Raw genomic sequence first — 16,886 nt, forward strand, 5'->3', positions numbered from 1 at the left:
ACGCATTTTTGATAGGTCTGTTCCATTTTCTGTTTCGTTTTTTGTTTTTTCTTTGAAAAGGAAAGCCAAGATATATCTATTCATGATTTTAACATGCTACTTACTTACTTGGTGCAAAGTTGTGGAAACATTAAAATGTTGTTGTTAGAGTAAAAGTTTAAGAGTTTTCTTCATAAATTAACCGCTCATACACACATACATATACATATCTCTCTCATTTGTTTTGTCTTTAGTAATAGTTAATAAAATAGTTTTAAGGGTTTTTATTCTTCTTTTTTTTCATTTGTCATTTTGCATTTATCACTCTACGTTCAATATCATATATTGGTGCGAGAAAAAGTGCATTTTGTATATTGTATAATAAGTAGTAAGTTTAAGTTTTTCGAGCAATTTTTGTTTTTTTCAAGTAGCCGCCAATCGAATTGTATTCTCTCAATAAAAAAAAAAGATTTTATCATTTCATCATTAAATCAGTTTCACACTACAAATACAAATTTGTTTTGCAAAAAACATTTTGTGGGTTTTAGTTAAAGCATTTCAAGTTCAATTTTATTTTTCACTTGTAATTCCAGTTGATATTTGTTTTCATTTTGTTGAAATAAAAATCCCCTCACTTTATATATACTTAAATATTTAAAGATATTCAAAAAAAAAAACTCTTGTTAATAATTTTACACACATTCATAATTCTTTTTCGTGTTCATCATCTTTATTTTATAAACAAAAAATGTGATTAACTTAGGCAAACAAAAACATATTCTGAATGATTATTTGAAAAGTAAATCTTTCTCACGCTTTTTTCATTTTTTTTCCCATACGATTTTTTTGAGATAGTTAAATCATACAAATATAGAAAGATATATATATATATATTTATTTAGCTATATCGATCTATATTTATATTTTCTGTTTTTTTTTTTCGTTTGTGTGTGTATATAATACAATAAAATAAATATTAAACATAAAAGTTATAATAAAATTAGGAAAATTGTTGATTTTCTTTTTGTTTTATTCAAAAGTTTTACTCATTTTTTATGTAATTGTTGTTGTTGTTGTTCTGTGTGTGTTTTTGTTTTTCATCTTTCCTTCTTGATTTTATTTACTAGATAATGCTCTTTAGTTTTGCTTAAAAGATTTGCTGTGAGTTTATAGTTTTGCTTGTTTTTTGTTTTCTTGTGTTGTTAAATTGTATCTTTGTTTGCTAAAACACTAAACAATCTTGTCGTGTTGTTGTTTGTATTGGTTGTAATTTCACTAAACTAATATTTAACATTTCATTTTCATCAATTTCACACAATGCACTTAACAAATTTGTCGTCAGCAAAATATATATATATATATTAGGTATATATAAATCATCATATCAAAGAGTCTGCCCAACTTTTTTGCTTCATCTTGTTCAATTATTACAAAATATATAATCGTAATTAATAATTCTTCACCATTAACTTTATATATCCTCATTTTGTTTATCGATTCTGTGGTATTTGCATTTAGGTGGAAATCGCATCATTGAGTAGAGCATTCAGTTCCCGAATGTGCTGGGCCTTCGATCCGGTGGCTGTGGAGGCGCCACAGGCACGTCCAACATAGCTACAACAAAAATGTAGGCAAGGACAAAAAAAAATTGAGAAAATTAACATTCGATTTCTGTAAAAAACGCTCCACAATTTGTGTGTGAGTAAGTATAAAACATAACAATTATTTCATTTTGTACGTAACGTGCACTAAATTTCACTAATTCCTTTTGGTTTAGCACATTTCTTTTTTTTTTTTTTTGTTTTCTTCTGATTTATGAAAAATGTTCAAATGAATCGAAGGAAGAAAGAGGTTAGAGCAAAAGCGAAAAGTATTAGAATATGAAACGAAAATGAAACGCAAAAATTTCAATTGAATGAGCCACCAGTAAATCAAGGACAAAAGGAGGACAGGATATAAAAAAAATAAATAAATCTACACCACCGTACAAAAAAAAACCTTTGAAGATGAATCCATAAATCTGTTAATTGAGTGAAAACCCAGATGATTGATTTGATCTTTCATAGTGACAATTAAAAGGGTTCATCTTAAGTAGAGTTAAAAACATATCGAAAAGGGGCAGAATAACGATTGAAGTATAAGATATAATGGCACTTGACTTTGTTGGCCAGCAATCAAACTGACTGAATACATCAAGATCTTATATAGCAATGACTATTTTATAGAAATTTTAAGATATTCTATTCAAGCTCATACAGCAAATTGCTTTTTAATGAAATGATGATATGAGTCTATTTTCTAGATGGTATTTTGTTTTAGTTTGAGATTGTATGATTGATTTGCATATAGAAACAAATTTTCGTACAAACAATTGGAACAATATTCAGAGTTAGTTTTCAGAGTTAGCAGGACGTTGGGGTCTTGGGGGGAGCAAGTCACAAATTAAAATAAAAAAAAAATATATATATTTAAAAATATCGGGCAAAATATATATAAATCAAAAATCAAAAACAAGAGACAAAACTTGCGCGTGCGAAAAAGAAAACAGAAAACACATTTTAGACAGACGACAGAGAGAGAGAGAGAGAGAGAGAGGGAGGAGGAGAAGTAGGAGCAGATGTTGAAACGAGTAAAGTGCATTAGTTTATAGATTAAGTTAGGTTAGATAGAGAGATTAAAGTTAGATTGATTGAGTAAGTATACGAGAGTAGTTGTTGAGCGGGGGACGATGAGTTAAACAAAAGAAAAGGAAACATAAACATTCATTAAAATAAAATTAGATTGGCAAAGGAAAAAGAAATAATTGGTTTTTTTAGTTTGTATTTCTTTTTTTTGTAGTTGCTTTTTCTTGCACACAGATTTATATATATAGAAAGAGAGATACGAGATAGAGAAAGAGAGTAAGTAGTAGTAGTTGTTTTTTCACATCGCGCATCGATTTTGATTTATGGTTTACCTAATTTTGCGTCCGGTTTTCGATTTGCGTACACCTGGGGCAGCCGCAATGCCAGCGGGCCTATTGAAATCGTTTTTGACATTCTTTAAATCAAAATGCTTGGCGGCATTAAAATTGCCCGAGATGGAAGTAGATTCGCCACCGATTTGATTCGATTCTGTGTTGCTGGTTGTAAACATGCGACTTAGCCAGGGTTTCGATTCAGAATTTGAATTGGTTTCATTATTAGTAGTATTATCGGTAGTAGAAGTAGTAGTAGTTGTATTGGAGTAGGAGGATTGTTCATCGCTTTGGCTGTAACAATATATATATAACACATACACAGAGAGAGAGAGAGAAAGAGAGAGACAGAGAGGAGAGAAAAAGAGAGAGAGAGAAAAAGGTAGACAAAGAGACAGATAGGATTGGTTTGGTTTGGTTTCTTGTTTTGAATATTTTTCATTTTTTGCCAATTATATACATAGATATATATATACACATTATATATCTGTATATATATGTATCCATACATCAAATGGATGGGTCTATAGGATCTTTAGGATATAAGGATTACAAATATTTTCTTGCTTCTCTTTTACATATTGGTTTGCATATTTATCATATCAATTAGTAATCAAAATAAAGGGTCAAACAAAAAAAAAACACAAAACGTAAAAGAGAAAAAAATACATACAAAAAAAAAAAACAATTAAAATACAGTGAAACACACTTTAGCCTAACCATAGAGCAATTAACCCGAAACGGTTCAAGTAATTGTTCTTTGCATGTTTCACTGTCTGTTCATCTAGTCAGAAATCAAAAGGACAAAGATATATATATTCGTTGTAGTCAAAAAGCCATGCAAAATAAACAAAAATGAAGATGGATAGAGAGGTTTGTGTGTGTATGTGTGTGTGTGTGTGTGTGTGATAAAGTATGAAGCCAATTTGCTGATGTTCTTTTATATAGTATACAAATTCCTTTTTTTCGACTGAAACTTTATGAACATGCTCCAAAAACAACAAAAAAAAAAGAACTTAAAAAAAATATATAAATTAATGTCGATGATTATAGAGTGAGAGAAAACGTGAGAGATTGATAAATAGAGAAAGATAAGTATTCTGTAGTACTTCAAAGAGACCTAAAGTCTTAACTACTAGCTAGAGAAAGAGAGAAGGAGCGAGAGAGAGAGAAACAGAGTGAAAGAGATTGATTGCAGCTAAATATGATAAGAGTTAGTAACTTAGCTTAAAAAAAAGCAAAAAAATCAATCAATCGATAAAGTGCCAAATGCAATATGAAAGTCAATGAGAAGTGCAGAGTTCAACTAAAGTTCAATCAAAATGAATATTAAGGGTTAAGGCAATTAAATAGTGAATAAAAAATATATATTATATTATAATCAAGTGAAAAGTATAGAATAAATGAAAAGAAAGTGCCTCAGAAAGGTGCACAAATTAGATAGAGATAAACAGAGACAGACACAGAGAGAGAGAGAGAAAGAGATTTTTTGTGTGAATGTGAGATAGAAAGAGAGAGAAAAGAGAGAGAGAGTGTGTGTGTGGGGGTCCGACTAACTTCGGCTAAGCCGTCAAATTTTTTATCAATTCAAGATAAAAAAAAATTAAACCAAGAGCGGAATCATCTATTTTTCAATTTTTTTTGTTTGTCAATGATTCTGGGGGCAAGAGGGTCAGAGTCAAGAGGGGTGGGGCATGGTGCTAAGCTGATTATGGCAATTGATATTGGTCACCTACCTGACATCGCGACTGTGATTTAGAGAGGTAAGGAAACGTGGCTGAACATAGGTCCAGCAACCTTGATTCTTATGCTCTTCTTGGGCCCAAACAAGTTCGGCATTCTTGTAGAGATTGGCCTGCTCCTTGACCAGGTCGAAGGGGAAGGGCGAGATCTGCATAGAATAAACGTGTTAGAACAGCCCCAATCGAATCGGATGGCAATGTGACTTCATCCAAGACTTACCTGCTCCACACGCACAATGGCAATATCACTCTCCAACTGCTTCTCAGTACGGAGCTTGGTCAGATCGTAGTAGACGCGACCCGTGCAGAATACAACCTTCTTAACATTGCTGGCATTCTGTCCAGCTGGCCCATTGTCCGGGATGATGCGCTGGAATTCACTGCCCTCGCTCATCTCGCTAAACGGACTCTTGGCCTCGGGGTGACGCAACAGAGATTTAGGTGTGCACAATATCAGAGGCTTGCGGAAGGGCAAGGCAATCTGGCGACGCATTATGTGGAAATAATTGGCTGGCGTTGTGCAATTGGCCACGATCCAATTGATGTCGTGCAACTGTCTGATGGCAAACTCATCGGATTCGGGAGGGAAATAGTCGGGATCGTCGGAGCTCATTTGCAGGAAACGTTCAACGCGGCACGAAGAGTGCTCTGGGCCCATGCCCTCCATGCCATGGGGCAGCAACATCACCAGACCCGATTGACGCACCCATTTCGATTGACCGCTCGAGATGAACTGATCGATAATCGATTGGGCCGTGTTGCTGAAATCACCAAATTGCGCCTCCCACAATACCAGAGCATTGGGATTGGTCATCGAGTAGCCATGCTCGAAACCTAGCACAGCATATTCCGACAATGAGCTGTTGGAAACGGAATAGGGAGCCTGATCGGGATACATGTGCTGCAGCGAATTGTAGGTCGCCTTATCGACCAGCTGATGATGCAACACATGATGACGATGCGAGAATGTGCCACGCTCTACATCCTGACCCGATAGACGCACATGAATGCCCTCCTTCAATAGAGAACCAAAGGCCATGGCCTCACCCAAAGCCCAATCGGCAATTTTCTCGTCCACCATGGCCTTGCGGGCGGCCAAGACACGCAGCAAACCCCTGAAATTGGAAAGAGTAGCGATTAATCACATGAAAATAAATCCCAGATGCAGGACAACTCACTTGTGGATAACGAATTCCGCCGCATTTGGTGGTGGCGATGAGAAACGATTGCCAATGTGATTCAGGGTCTCCTCCTTGATGCCAGTTGGTGCCGCCTTCAATGGGTCCTTGCCCTCAAAGAAGCCCGACCAGGGGGAATCCAACCAATCCTTGTACTTGACATGTGTCTCCGTCTTGGCCAGAACAAAGGCCTCTTCGCAAATATTCTCATACTTGGCTGCCACCGACTTAACCTCCTCGGCCGTGACTGTGCCCTCGGCAATCAGTTTATCGGCATACAAATCCAAGCAATTCTTATGCTTGCGAATCTTCTGGTACATCAAAGGTTGCGTAAACATCGGCTCATCGATCTCATTGTGTCCGTTGCGACGATAGCCAACCAAATCGATGACACAATCCTTATGGAAAGTGGCACGCCATTCAGCAGCGACCTTGCACACATGCATCACAGCCTCGGGATCGTCGGCATTCACATGGAAAATGGGGGCATTCACCACACGAGCGACATCTGTGCAATAGGGTGAGGAGCGCGAGAATCGAGGATCGGTGGTGAAACCAATTTGATTATTGGCCACCACATGAATGGTTCCATGTGTGGTATAATCTGGCAGATCCGACAAATGCATCGTCTCATAGACAACACCCTGTCCGCAGAAGGCGGCATCACCGTGAATCAATATGGACATGACCTTTTTGCCCTCTTGATCGCCACGATAGAACTGCTCGGCCCTGGTCTTGCCCTGGACAACAGGATCGACGGCCTCCAAATGCGAGGGATTGGCAACGACGGCAAGGCGAATATTCTTGTTTGTCACACGATTCAGACGTTCAATATATGTACCCAAATGGTATTTGACATCACCAGAACCCTATAGAAAAAAAAAACATTATTCTCAATCCTTTTCACGGGCTCATTTCATTGTAATACTTACATCATCAGCCGCTTCGAGACCAGCAAATTGGGTAAAGATTTGATTCAAGGGCTTGCGACAGACATTAGCCAAAGTGTTTAGACGACCACGATGTGGCATACCCATAATAACCGATTCCACGCCCAATTCGGTGGACACATCAATGATTTCCTTCAAAGCGGGAATCATAATCTCACAGCCCTCCAAACCGAAACGTTTCTCCGATGAGTATTTCTTGGCCAAGAATGCCTCAAACCCGGTGGCACGTGTCAAACGAGCCAGAATCAAACGTTTCTCCTCTGGTGAGAAATTCAATACGCCCGGAGTCTCAAAACGTTTACGTATCCAATTGCATTGTTCCAAAGAGTTGATGAACATGAATTCTACACCAATTTTATTGCAATACACATTCTCCAGACGGTTTAGGATTTCCCTAAAAAAGAAAACGAGATGCAATCGATCAATATATATGTAAATATTGAATGGATGAACAAAATGTTACTCACTTGAGAGGCAATGAAGCCTCATCACCACCTATAAATGTGGTGCTTGGCAATTTGAACTGACGTTCCATATCCTGTTCGCCTGTTTTTTTTTGTGGTTTTTGTTTTTTGTTAGAAAAAAGTTGATATTAGCAAAATTGTTGATCGTATAAAATATGTTTTTTTTGTAAGTATTTTTGGTTTTAGTTATTGTGTGGGATTAGTTTTTAAAATTAGGCATTAAATGTTTAGTTTGAAATTCGGAGTGTAATGATCAAGGTTGGTTTTATCTTCTCTATATAGAATTACATAGTTTTTATGGTGTAAACATGCAGATAGTTTTTTTTGTTTAACATGCAGTAAATAAATTGAGAGGCATTTTTTTATATATAATTACAATTGTTTAATTTTTTGTTTTTGTTTTGTCTTGATGGCATTTTAATGCCTTATAATTCGACTAATGACACGCTTAACAAATCAATCAACTTTAAGGTAATTAACAATTATGGTTTTTATTTTTGTCGTGTTTTGTTTGTTTTTTTAACAAGACTTAAACATGCAATGGCAAATTGAATTCGTTTTTTGTTGTTTTCCTCACTTGACAAACAATTGAACAATTTTCTATATATACAATTAATTTTTAAGGAAAATTAAACACAAATTTTGGCATATATGTATATTTACTTGGTTCTGTAGATATATATATATATATGATTATATATATGTAGGATTATATATCATTTTGATAGATTTGTGTAGAAGTAGTAGTAGATCGAGGGGATTTTTTTGGTGTTTATTTTTTTAAATTAATTTTTTTGTGGTTTGGATTTTTTTTGGTATGCATGAAAGATATATAAAAAACATCACTAGCACAACATAGAATTCAATAGAGTTTTTATAATATTTACAACAAAAAAGAGAAAGAATTAAATAAAAGCAAAACAAAAAAAAATTAAATAAAAGAGACAGGAAAAAAAGGGAAAAACTAATGACAAAACTTATATAGATACAGAAAAAAAAAATAGTAGTATATATAAAAAAGAAAGGAAGAATAAAACTAAAAATGCAAATTCCTTTTCACTAAACACTTTCACTAAAACTTACTTACCAAAACTGAAATTAGCGTAAATGGTTTTCGTCGAGGAGTTGCCAGGCAAATCTGGTGTATTAATTTCAAGTGGATCGAGGTGAGCAATATTATGTCCTCGTATCTAATGTGTTGTGGTCGGGTCAGTATTTTTAATTTATTTTTATATGTTTAAATATATTATTTTCGTTTTTTTGTTATTTATTCATGGTATTTTTTGTTTTTGACACATTACGCACACACACACACACACACATAGAGAGACACACAGAGAGAAAGAGAGAGATAGAGATAATACACGAAAGAAGAAGAATTTGGAATTTTTGTTGTTGTTTGAAAATTGACAGATTGCAGATACATTTGGTTGTTTTTGTTTTTTGTTTTTTTTTTTGGTTAGGAAGCAGTTGTTGTTGTTATTGATAGAGAGATATATTCATATAAAAAAAATGAAAGAAAAAAAATAAGAAAAAATAAAAGTAAGTAAAAATAAAAAAAATATTAAGTATTTGTTTTTAAAAACTATTGATAAGCATAATTAAAGAAGCGCAACAATTGAACAAACAAACATTAAAAACGAAACATTGAAAGCTGCAAAACATAAACAGAAACAGTGAACAATGAACAAAAAAAAAATAAAAAAAACTATGAGTTGATTGTTTTTTGGAAATTTTCTTTGAGACATATTTCAGTTTCATTAGCCAAGTTACATACGAAAGGTCAAGTGGAGGAAAAATTTTGTTTTTATATTAAGTAAATAAATGGGTGCCGAAAAAACGCTAAAAGCCAAAGAACACCAAATAGGAAAAAAGAAATCATAAGATGAAACGTTGATAATATAGTTTTTACTCTTAATATTCTAACTAAACGAGAACACAAATAATAGGAAACTTAGTCATATATTATTGTAAAGAGAAAGAATGTTGAAACTAACTTAAAGCTAATCTAGTAAATATTGTTTATATATATGTATATATCTGCGATTTCTTCTCGTTTTTTTAGATCCATAGTTTATATATTTTTTTGATAGCCTCATTAAAACTCCGAATTTCATTACACATTTTGCTTGGTGTTAACAACAGAATGAAGCATCTAAATCAAATTTTATCCAAATATTGTGTGTGTGTAAGGATTTTGGATTTTGGTTGGTTGGTTGATTTGGGTGATTGAGGTAATTGTGGGTGTTGGTGTTGGTTTTTGGTTTTGGGGGGTTGGTGGGTGGTTGGTGCAATTGGCAATGGGTGCAAGCGAGACTAGGGTTAGAAATATGCTTTTTCAGTGAGAGAGAGAGAGAGAGAGAGAGAGAGAAATTTTACCAAACAAAAACCCAGAATGCTGTCTGAGCACATCTTCATTGGCACGACGGGCAAGGCCATCCTTGCAAACGGTTTTTTCGCGCGTTAAAATTCCAAGCGGATCCAGATCAGATGCCAAATGACCACGTGACTATTATATATATATATTTACATATATATATATAGGTGTTTATGGTACATACAAATAAATTATTGTATATTATATAATGTGTGTAAATGTGTTTTGTTTTTAGAGTATTGAAAGGTTTGAATATATGTATACCCTGTATCTAAATAGGGTAAGCACCCTGTATATATAAACTTAAACAATTCATTTTAATTTGGGCAAAAAGAATTTGACAAAACCGACTAAAACTATTTGTTTTTTTAAGTATTACTTTGTTAGAAACAAGTTTCTTAAGATACAGGGTATTTAACAGTCGACGTTATCCGACATTAAGTACAACAATTCATTTTAATTGAGGATAGACAAGTTATAGTGTTGAAAACTAACTACCATTCAAAAAAATAAAAATCAAACCGTTTTTGGGCAAATTAAAAAATAAAAGTAAATGGTGCTGTAAAAGGGGGGGGTGAAGGAGTATACAGATCCTACACTTATTTTTATATAGACATTTATATATAAGTATGCTTGATTGAAATGAATGAATTTACTACTACTTGACTGAGTGATGATGATTCATTTCCTCACACAAAACAAACAAAAGTCATGTAAATGAAGTCGAGTGCATGTAACCCACGAAAAAAACTTAAAACTTCTTAACTAAGACAAAAGGATATGTTTGAGAACCCATGAGATTGTATGAGATACAGAGAGAGAGAAATAATTTCTGAGGCTACTACTAACTACTTAGTTTATGATTTTCGTTTTGTTCTTTCTTTTCAATAATGAAACGCACACTTAAAGTGGAGTAGGAGTATGGAAGGATAGGGTGGCGCAGCTCTAAAGTAAATTCCATAAACAGAACACAATTAACAAATGGAACCTAAATTAAGGAAAAACTGAACAGATAACAGACAAAAAAAAAAAATAAATAAAAAACAAAGCTCCAACAAATACGCTTTCGGCTGCCGTTGTTGTTGTTTTTTGTTGCTGCTGCAATCTCAACTGCTGAGAGAGAATCCAACACAAAATGATCTTACCTGATAGCTACGTATGATGGCCTGCACAGCTAAATGATCATCAATGGTCTTGGAATCGGGAGCAGCACCCGAAACAGCGCCACCAAAATTGAATGCCGTCAGGGGCAAAGTATTGGCCTGCACTGGAGCCAAATTGGGTGGACTGACATAGGTATTGCTGCGGAAATAGGCATCCCAGGACTGAAATATTTACCAAATATTTAGTATTTTGTTAATACAAGATAAATATATTAGATAATTGTGGGTTTTCTTTGTTCAAACTACTTGATATTGGATTTCAATTACAAAATATTTATATTAATGTCAATTATAGCAAAAATCATATTGAATTTTAGACAAGTTAGGCCAGCAATAATAGCAATTTAGTTAACAATTCATTACATAAATGTGAAATGAGGCAACATTGCCCCTAAAAGTATGCAATAGATTGTCAAAGTATTCATTGCTTCATGTATAACTTTTTTGTTTGCCTCGAGAATTATTTTTTTATCTACAGGACATAGCTAAATAACTTTCTAAGCTTCTTTGACTTTTTATTGCATACTTTAGCGAGCATAGTTTTCACCATTTCACAGCTTTAGATCCTCAATTGCACAGCACAAGAGTTTTGAATGTTATTAACACTGGTAATCATCTCCTTTTTCTCTTCAAATTAGTTATCCTCTAAACTTTTTTGTTAAAAACAAATTAAATGAAATTTGATATACTCTCATGTTGTCAACAACTAAATAAGTTGAATGTTTTTGCAGAAATTCTCAAAGTAAATGTCACAAAATTGAATCACAAATTGAATTGAACGTAAGCCAGAACCACACAATATTCAAAAATATTCGACTCGGTTTATTAATCCTTACAGTATGCACTGATGTGGGATCCCTTAGCCAGGCATTGTACATCTCCTCGACATATGATGCAGTGCTGCCATTGGCAAAAGGTTCCGCCGCTGCCGAATTGTAGGTCCTTACAGCTGCAGCTGCAGTGACTTTGGCCAGCTAACAACAGACGAGAGAGAGAGAGAAAAATTAATGGTTTATTCATCTTGGGGAGTGGGCGTAAAATAACTTACCCTTTGACTGCTGTTGCTATTAATTAGCCAAGTGGCAAAATTTTTATGCGCCATGGGCGATAAAGCCAAACTGAAGGCTGTATGTGCTCTATGCATTTTGAGGCTTTACAAAATTGAACTGGAAAATGGCAAATGTTGTGTGAAAGGGGGAAATGAATAATTAACTTTTTTTTTTTGTATATAAAGATTAAACATTTGTGATGTAACACAACACACACACACATCGTTGAGTTAATTAACTAGTAGACTGATTACGACTGATTGCCAAGTTGCAGTTATATTTTTCTTCTATATTTTTTTTCTTTCGTTTTGTTGACAAACAAGGCACATAGTTTATATATATATATATATATTTATATTTGTATATGTATTTAGACAAGTGCTTCAACCCTCCTTCTTACTGCCTGCTGTAATACCGATTAGATAGTAGTATTAGATGTACCCCATGTATTTAACATTCGCCTACGTCATTTGGCCTTGCTTTATGGTTTAACTGTGTCACTCAACCAAAAAGACCCGAAAAATTCAACTTAATTGAAAACTTGTTGCCAACTAAAATTGAATTTCATAACTGAAGCGAACTTTACCAACAAGAAAGGGGCAGTGGGAAAGAGGGGTGGTGGGGGGAGTGGGGTTTGAAGAGGGTGTGCGGAATGAATTTACATATCTTGTCTGAGTAGTGACTAGACGCAACTCGCATACATATATTCACGTGACTCTAACAGAAACGATCGCTTTTGATGACGTCAAATTAGATTCAGTTTTGCTTTTTGGGGCCTGGTTATTCGAGAATAATTTTTGATTGCTGGCCAAAAAAGAGAGATATATGTACTTCTTGCCTTGTTCGTTACCTCTTCCCTATCCCCCCTTGCCACTCGAAAGATGGTGAAATGATGTGTCCCCATGTTTTTTTTTTATACATACATTTCTTTCTGTATTTGCGTTTGCTTTCTGCGCAGTTTTTTTGTTCGAATTCGGTTCATTTTTTTTACGTTAATCATTTATGAATATTTACTTGGTAAATACAACAAAAATTTATTGTTGACTTGGTTGTGGTTTACCAGTTAAACAAGTTGTTGCTTTCGTGTTCAGATAAAAATGAAGTGAATGTCCCTCCTGCATTCTATATACACATCGAGGTATAGTACGTAATTGCCTGATAGTGATGAGACTATAAAGAAACAGGCCTCCCAAATAGAGATCAACCCAACAGACTAAATCAGGCCACAAGTAATACGCAAAAACCTCGAAAAAACAAAAAAAAAACTTGATCTATTCATGATTAGCTCACAATTTTTCGTGGTAGACGACGACAATAATTGATAAGAAGGCGCGTGGGGAATCATTATCACAGGAAAGACGGGGCGTGGCTGGTCTGTATTGGGTTGGGCTTTGGTTTGGATTTGGGTTTTAATAAAGTAAACTATGACTACGGTCAGGTCACATGCTCTTATCAGGTTCCAAGTTCGATCCGACCATCAGACAGTGTCTTTTGAATATGCCCCCCTAAAATACAATCGATCATCTAATCAAAAAACACATTTTTGAAACCGGTTTGAAGGGGAGAAAGTGCATTTGATTATGAGCGATTACAACACGATTGATCCAATCCATTCACTATGAATTCCTCCACACAATGTGAAGGCTAATTGAATTTAGTTCACTGGCTGACGGCGACCTTTTGTTGCGTCTCTTTTGGCCCCATAATTTGTTCTCTTTTCGTTTTCGCTGAGTGCATTTTGTGTGCTCTTATTTATCTATGTTTTATTTTTTCTAGTTTCCTCCTCCTGCCCGCATTTTTTGTTGTTGTTTTATTATTATTTTTTTTTCTTTGCAATTATTTTGTGTTTGTTTCTTTTGTTTTTTGATTCAGTTTGCGTTTTCGTCGCCCCTTTTTGGTTACGAAAACACTCGAAGGAGGTTACATAAGTTTTGTTAGGAAAACTTGAACAAATTATATATGAAGAGCAGCAGCAGAAGAAGATCTCATCTATGATATTAACTCGTCTCTTCTATGCTGATGAATGCTAATTGATATTAAATATAATTACTAGATTCTATCAACTTTGAAGAGCGTGTGACTTGAGTATTGCATTTGCCGATTTTAATCATTTTTTTTCCATATGACTTAATACCGTATTGTTATGTATTCATAGAAATCTAGCTGATCTACACTATATACATATATATATATTTAAAAGATTGCTCCAAAAAAAAAAGAAAAATAAAACAAATACGAAAATACGAAAAAAAATTAGAATGGAAACCAACCGAATATATATATGTGGTATATATATATATGTACTCGTCGTCGTTACGTATCTGACAGATACGAGACTGCAAACGTTTGTTCGTGTTCGAGTGCTACGCGTCGACTGAATTTTGTCGGTGGGAAATCGAAAAGAAAGAGACTGACTGACTACTGCCCCGCCGAGCTGCCGCAGAGAGTGAAATATCAAAAAATACAACAATAATACCAAGAGAAAAAACAAAAAAAAAAGCACATAAAAATTTTGTAGAAATCGAATTGTGTTTTCGTAGATACAGATACTGAGAGATAGACAACGAGCAGGAGACTCATGCTACTACTCTATATATACGTCAGTGGGAGGGGAGTGGACGAGGCAACAGCAGCAGCAGCAGCAGCATATGATGAGCGGAAAGTGCGATAAAAAGCCGGAGCACATGACAACGCAAATTGTTTTTTTTTCCCGTTTCGTGTTTGGTATCTTTTGAGGGAAAAAGGGGTATGGCCTCAAAATTCAACCAGCTGATAAGAATCGGTCATAGGTAGAGGGCTAGTTCTAGACTTATCTCTATATGTACCCAGTTCCTTCTTGCTTCTTCTTTTATCGATTTGCCCGTTCACAGAACGCCTGAGCTGGCGAGGGATCGGGTCGGTGCGGTGCGGGGTGTGTGTTTTGTGTATTTATAGTCGAAATATATTTTGTTTACAATTAAGTCAAAGTCCGCCGTACAAAAGCAAATAAAAAGTTTTCATGCCAGCGATCGGTTAGAGATCGGCTGGCTACCTTTTGCCTTCAGATATAAGCCGCCCCCTCACACACAAACACACACACAGAGTTAAACGTGAGGGAGCACAGAGAATGCATTAACCCTTGTGTGTGTAGGGGAATCCTGCTTTAAATGTCATAACATTCTTGAATATCGACAATTTGGCACGTAAAGATTTTAAATTTCCCTAAGTTACTTCCTCTAAGTGAAATCGATCAAACACATATCGACATTTTAGCGAGCGAAATTATCGTTAGACATTTCTTAATTTCCCCCGATAGACCCATTATAAATATTTAAGTAATTATAATGCCAACTAATTCAATTTGATTGGTATGCGCCTAATCAATAAAATAAAAAAACTTTTCAAGTTCAAACACGCGCCCAGAAGTGAAAGAAATCCACAGTTAATATTTTATCAGCTTTTTTTCTATTCTGCTTTTGCTCGCAGGGCCGGATTCAGTAAAAATGCCGACCTGGGCGCACCTTAAAGAATGTCACCCTTTTCTTCTAGATAATACTGAAGCCAGTGTCTAGAATTTAAGACTGTAAAAGGTTTAACTATTATTGAGGAGTCCATGTTTAGACAAACACAAAAGTTTCTTTTTCAGGCCTTGAAACTTGCCGCGCCCCTTTAAAAATCTAAGGCATTTAGGCATTTGCCCCAATTGCCCCCATATTGTAAATTCAAGGCTGTTTATATTCAGGTGCAAAATGAGTTTGTTTGCTTTTCCACGCAGGATCACGACTATGGTATACCCTATGACCATATATGACAAGGTGTGGAATCGTAAACTTTACCTCACTACTAGCCAAAGAGACTTCTTTGTGGATCTCTTATGGTCTCTTATGGTTAATTGCATTTGCAAAGACGAGCCCCTCTTCCCATTATCATGCAAAACAACTTAAACTTGAAAAAAAAAAAAAATGCAGTTGCCGTTGAGTAAGTTGGTCGTGGTCAGCCAGGCAAATGGGGGGAAACACGTGTGTTCATTGAAGCGTTGCAAGAAGACGCCACGAGAGACGTTGAGACGCAGCCGGCACAGTTCAGAGTTGTGAGGGGATCCCCTCTTCATCGCCATCACCATTCATCTCTGGTTCTCTCTCACTCACTCACTCTCTCTCTGCCTTATTCGACAACTTGTTTTCAGTTATTGCAGATATACATACTACCATGCTGCCTGATAATGAATATAACTATGATCATTATGAAGATGACGATGATGATGATGATGATGAATCATGACCCACAGAGAACGAGGCAGACGGTGGTAAAAAAAAAAAAACACGCGGCACTGGCCGTCGACTGGGTTGATTACTGGGGGAACTCAAATTATTGCGTCATCAATGCATTTGCCATTTGTATTTTATAACTAATATTCACTGTGTCATGTTGACGATGTTCAATTTGGAGGATAAATTTCACTTTTCATTTTTACAGTTGCGTTGCGTCGTTGCGTTTTTTTTTTTTTTGCTTGACAATCGGCGTATCCGCCTCCGTCTTAGGCGCAAGCGCATCTCATATTATTTATCCACATCATGGGCATCGTTCATCACCATCATGACCTAAGACGCCCACCTGCATATTATACATTTTCATTATATAAGAGCAAATTTTAGCATTAAGCTAAACACATGGCCAGGACTAGTGGATGATGATGATGAGGATGCGCCGTCCGTGATAAGGTTTTTATCTTTTTAAACTTGTTGGCATTTCCTATTGGATTCCCATTACAGAGTTTGTATTCCAAGAATTTGACCTGAATTTTTCAGTGGAAAACGAGTTTTGTGGAACAACAACCGGAAAACACCAAAAGCATTAATGCATTTGTTTGTCAACTTCACTTGGGCACTATTTTGCCATGCTGCTAATACTATTTATGGATTTTTTACCGCACTATTCATTAATTAAATCATTTACTTAACATATTTAAATTATTTACTTTTTCTGCAGCCGAAGACACTACGATAGTGCTGGAAATAACATCGATGTTACATCGACAGTATCGATAGT

At 35.3% G+C, this 16,886-nt stretch overlaps 1 protein-coding gene across 5 annotated transcripts; it reads right to left on the bottom strand.

Moving 5' to 3' along the window:
* Positions 1-666: 666 nt before the first annotated feature.
* On the bottom strand, positions 667-16,832 carry LOC6638860 (2-oxoglutarate dehydrogenase, mitochondrial). Of its 5 annotated transcripts, none has more exons than XM_047012165.1 (12): positions 16,816-16,832; positions 11,858-11,975; positions 11,646-11,783; positions 10,792-10,971; positions 9,649-9,778; positions 7,273-7,351; positions 6,788-7,199; positions 5,856-6,724; positions 4,898-5,792; positions 4,672-4,826; positions 2,936-3,229; positions 667-1,593 (listed from the first exon to the last, which is right to left on the bottom strand). In XM_047012165.1, the coding sequence occupies exons 2-12, from the start codon at positions 11,951-11,953 to the stop codon at positions 1,494-1,496; spliced, it is 3,348 nt and encodes a 1,115-aa protein (XP_046868121.1). In that variant the 5' UTR covers positions 11,954-11,975; positions 16,816-16,832; the 3' UTR covers positions 667-1,493. The 5 variants fall into 5 exon arrangements, with proteins under 5 accessions (XP_046868121.1, XP_002061708.2, XP_023037405.1 ...); XM_002061672.4 differs by lacking the exons at positions 9,649-9,778; positions 16,816-16,832 and adding exons at positions 8,357-8,459; positions 14,129-14,213; XM_023181637.2 differs by lacking the exon at positions 16,816-16,832 and adding an exon at positions 14,129-14,205.
* Between the last annotated feature and the right edge of the window lie 54 nt (positions 16,833-16,886).

This window comes from Drosophila willistoni (genome assembly GCF_018902025.1).
Source record: "Drosophila willistoni isolate 14030-0811.24 chromosome XR unlocalized genomic scaffold, UCI_dwil_1.1 Seg144, whole genome shotgun sequence".
Classification (NCBI taxonomy): domain Eukaryota; kingdom Metazoa; phylum Arthropoda; class Insecta; order Diptera; family Drosophilidae; genus Drosophila; species Drosophila willistoni.

Coding starts and splice junctions, on each gene's coding strand:
- LOC6638860 (XM_047012165.1), bottom strand. CDS start 11,953: ATGCATAGAGCACATACAGCCTTCAGTTTGGCTTTATCGCCCATGGCG. Junction 5,793..5,855: donor GCGGAATTCGTTATCCACAA/GTGAGTTGTCCT, acceptor TTCCAATTTCAG/GGGTTTGCTGCGTGTCTTGG. Junction 1,594..2,935: donor AAAACCGGACGCAAAATTAG/GTAAACCATAAA, acceptor TTTTTGTTGTAG/CTATGTTGGACGTGCCTGTG.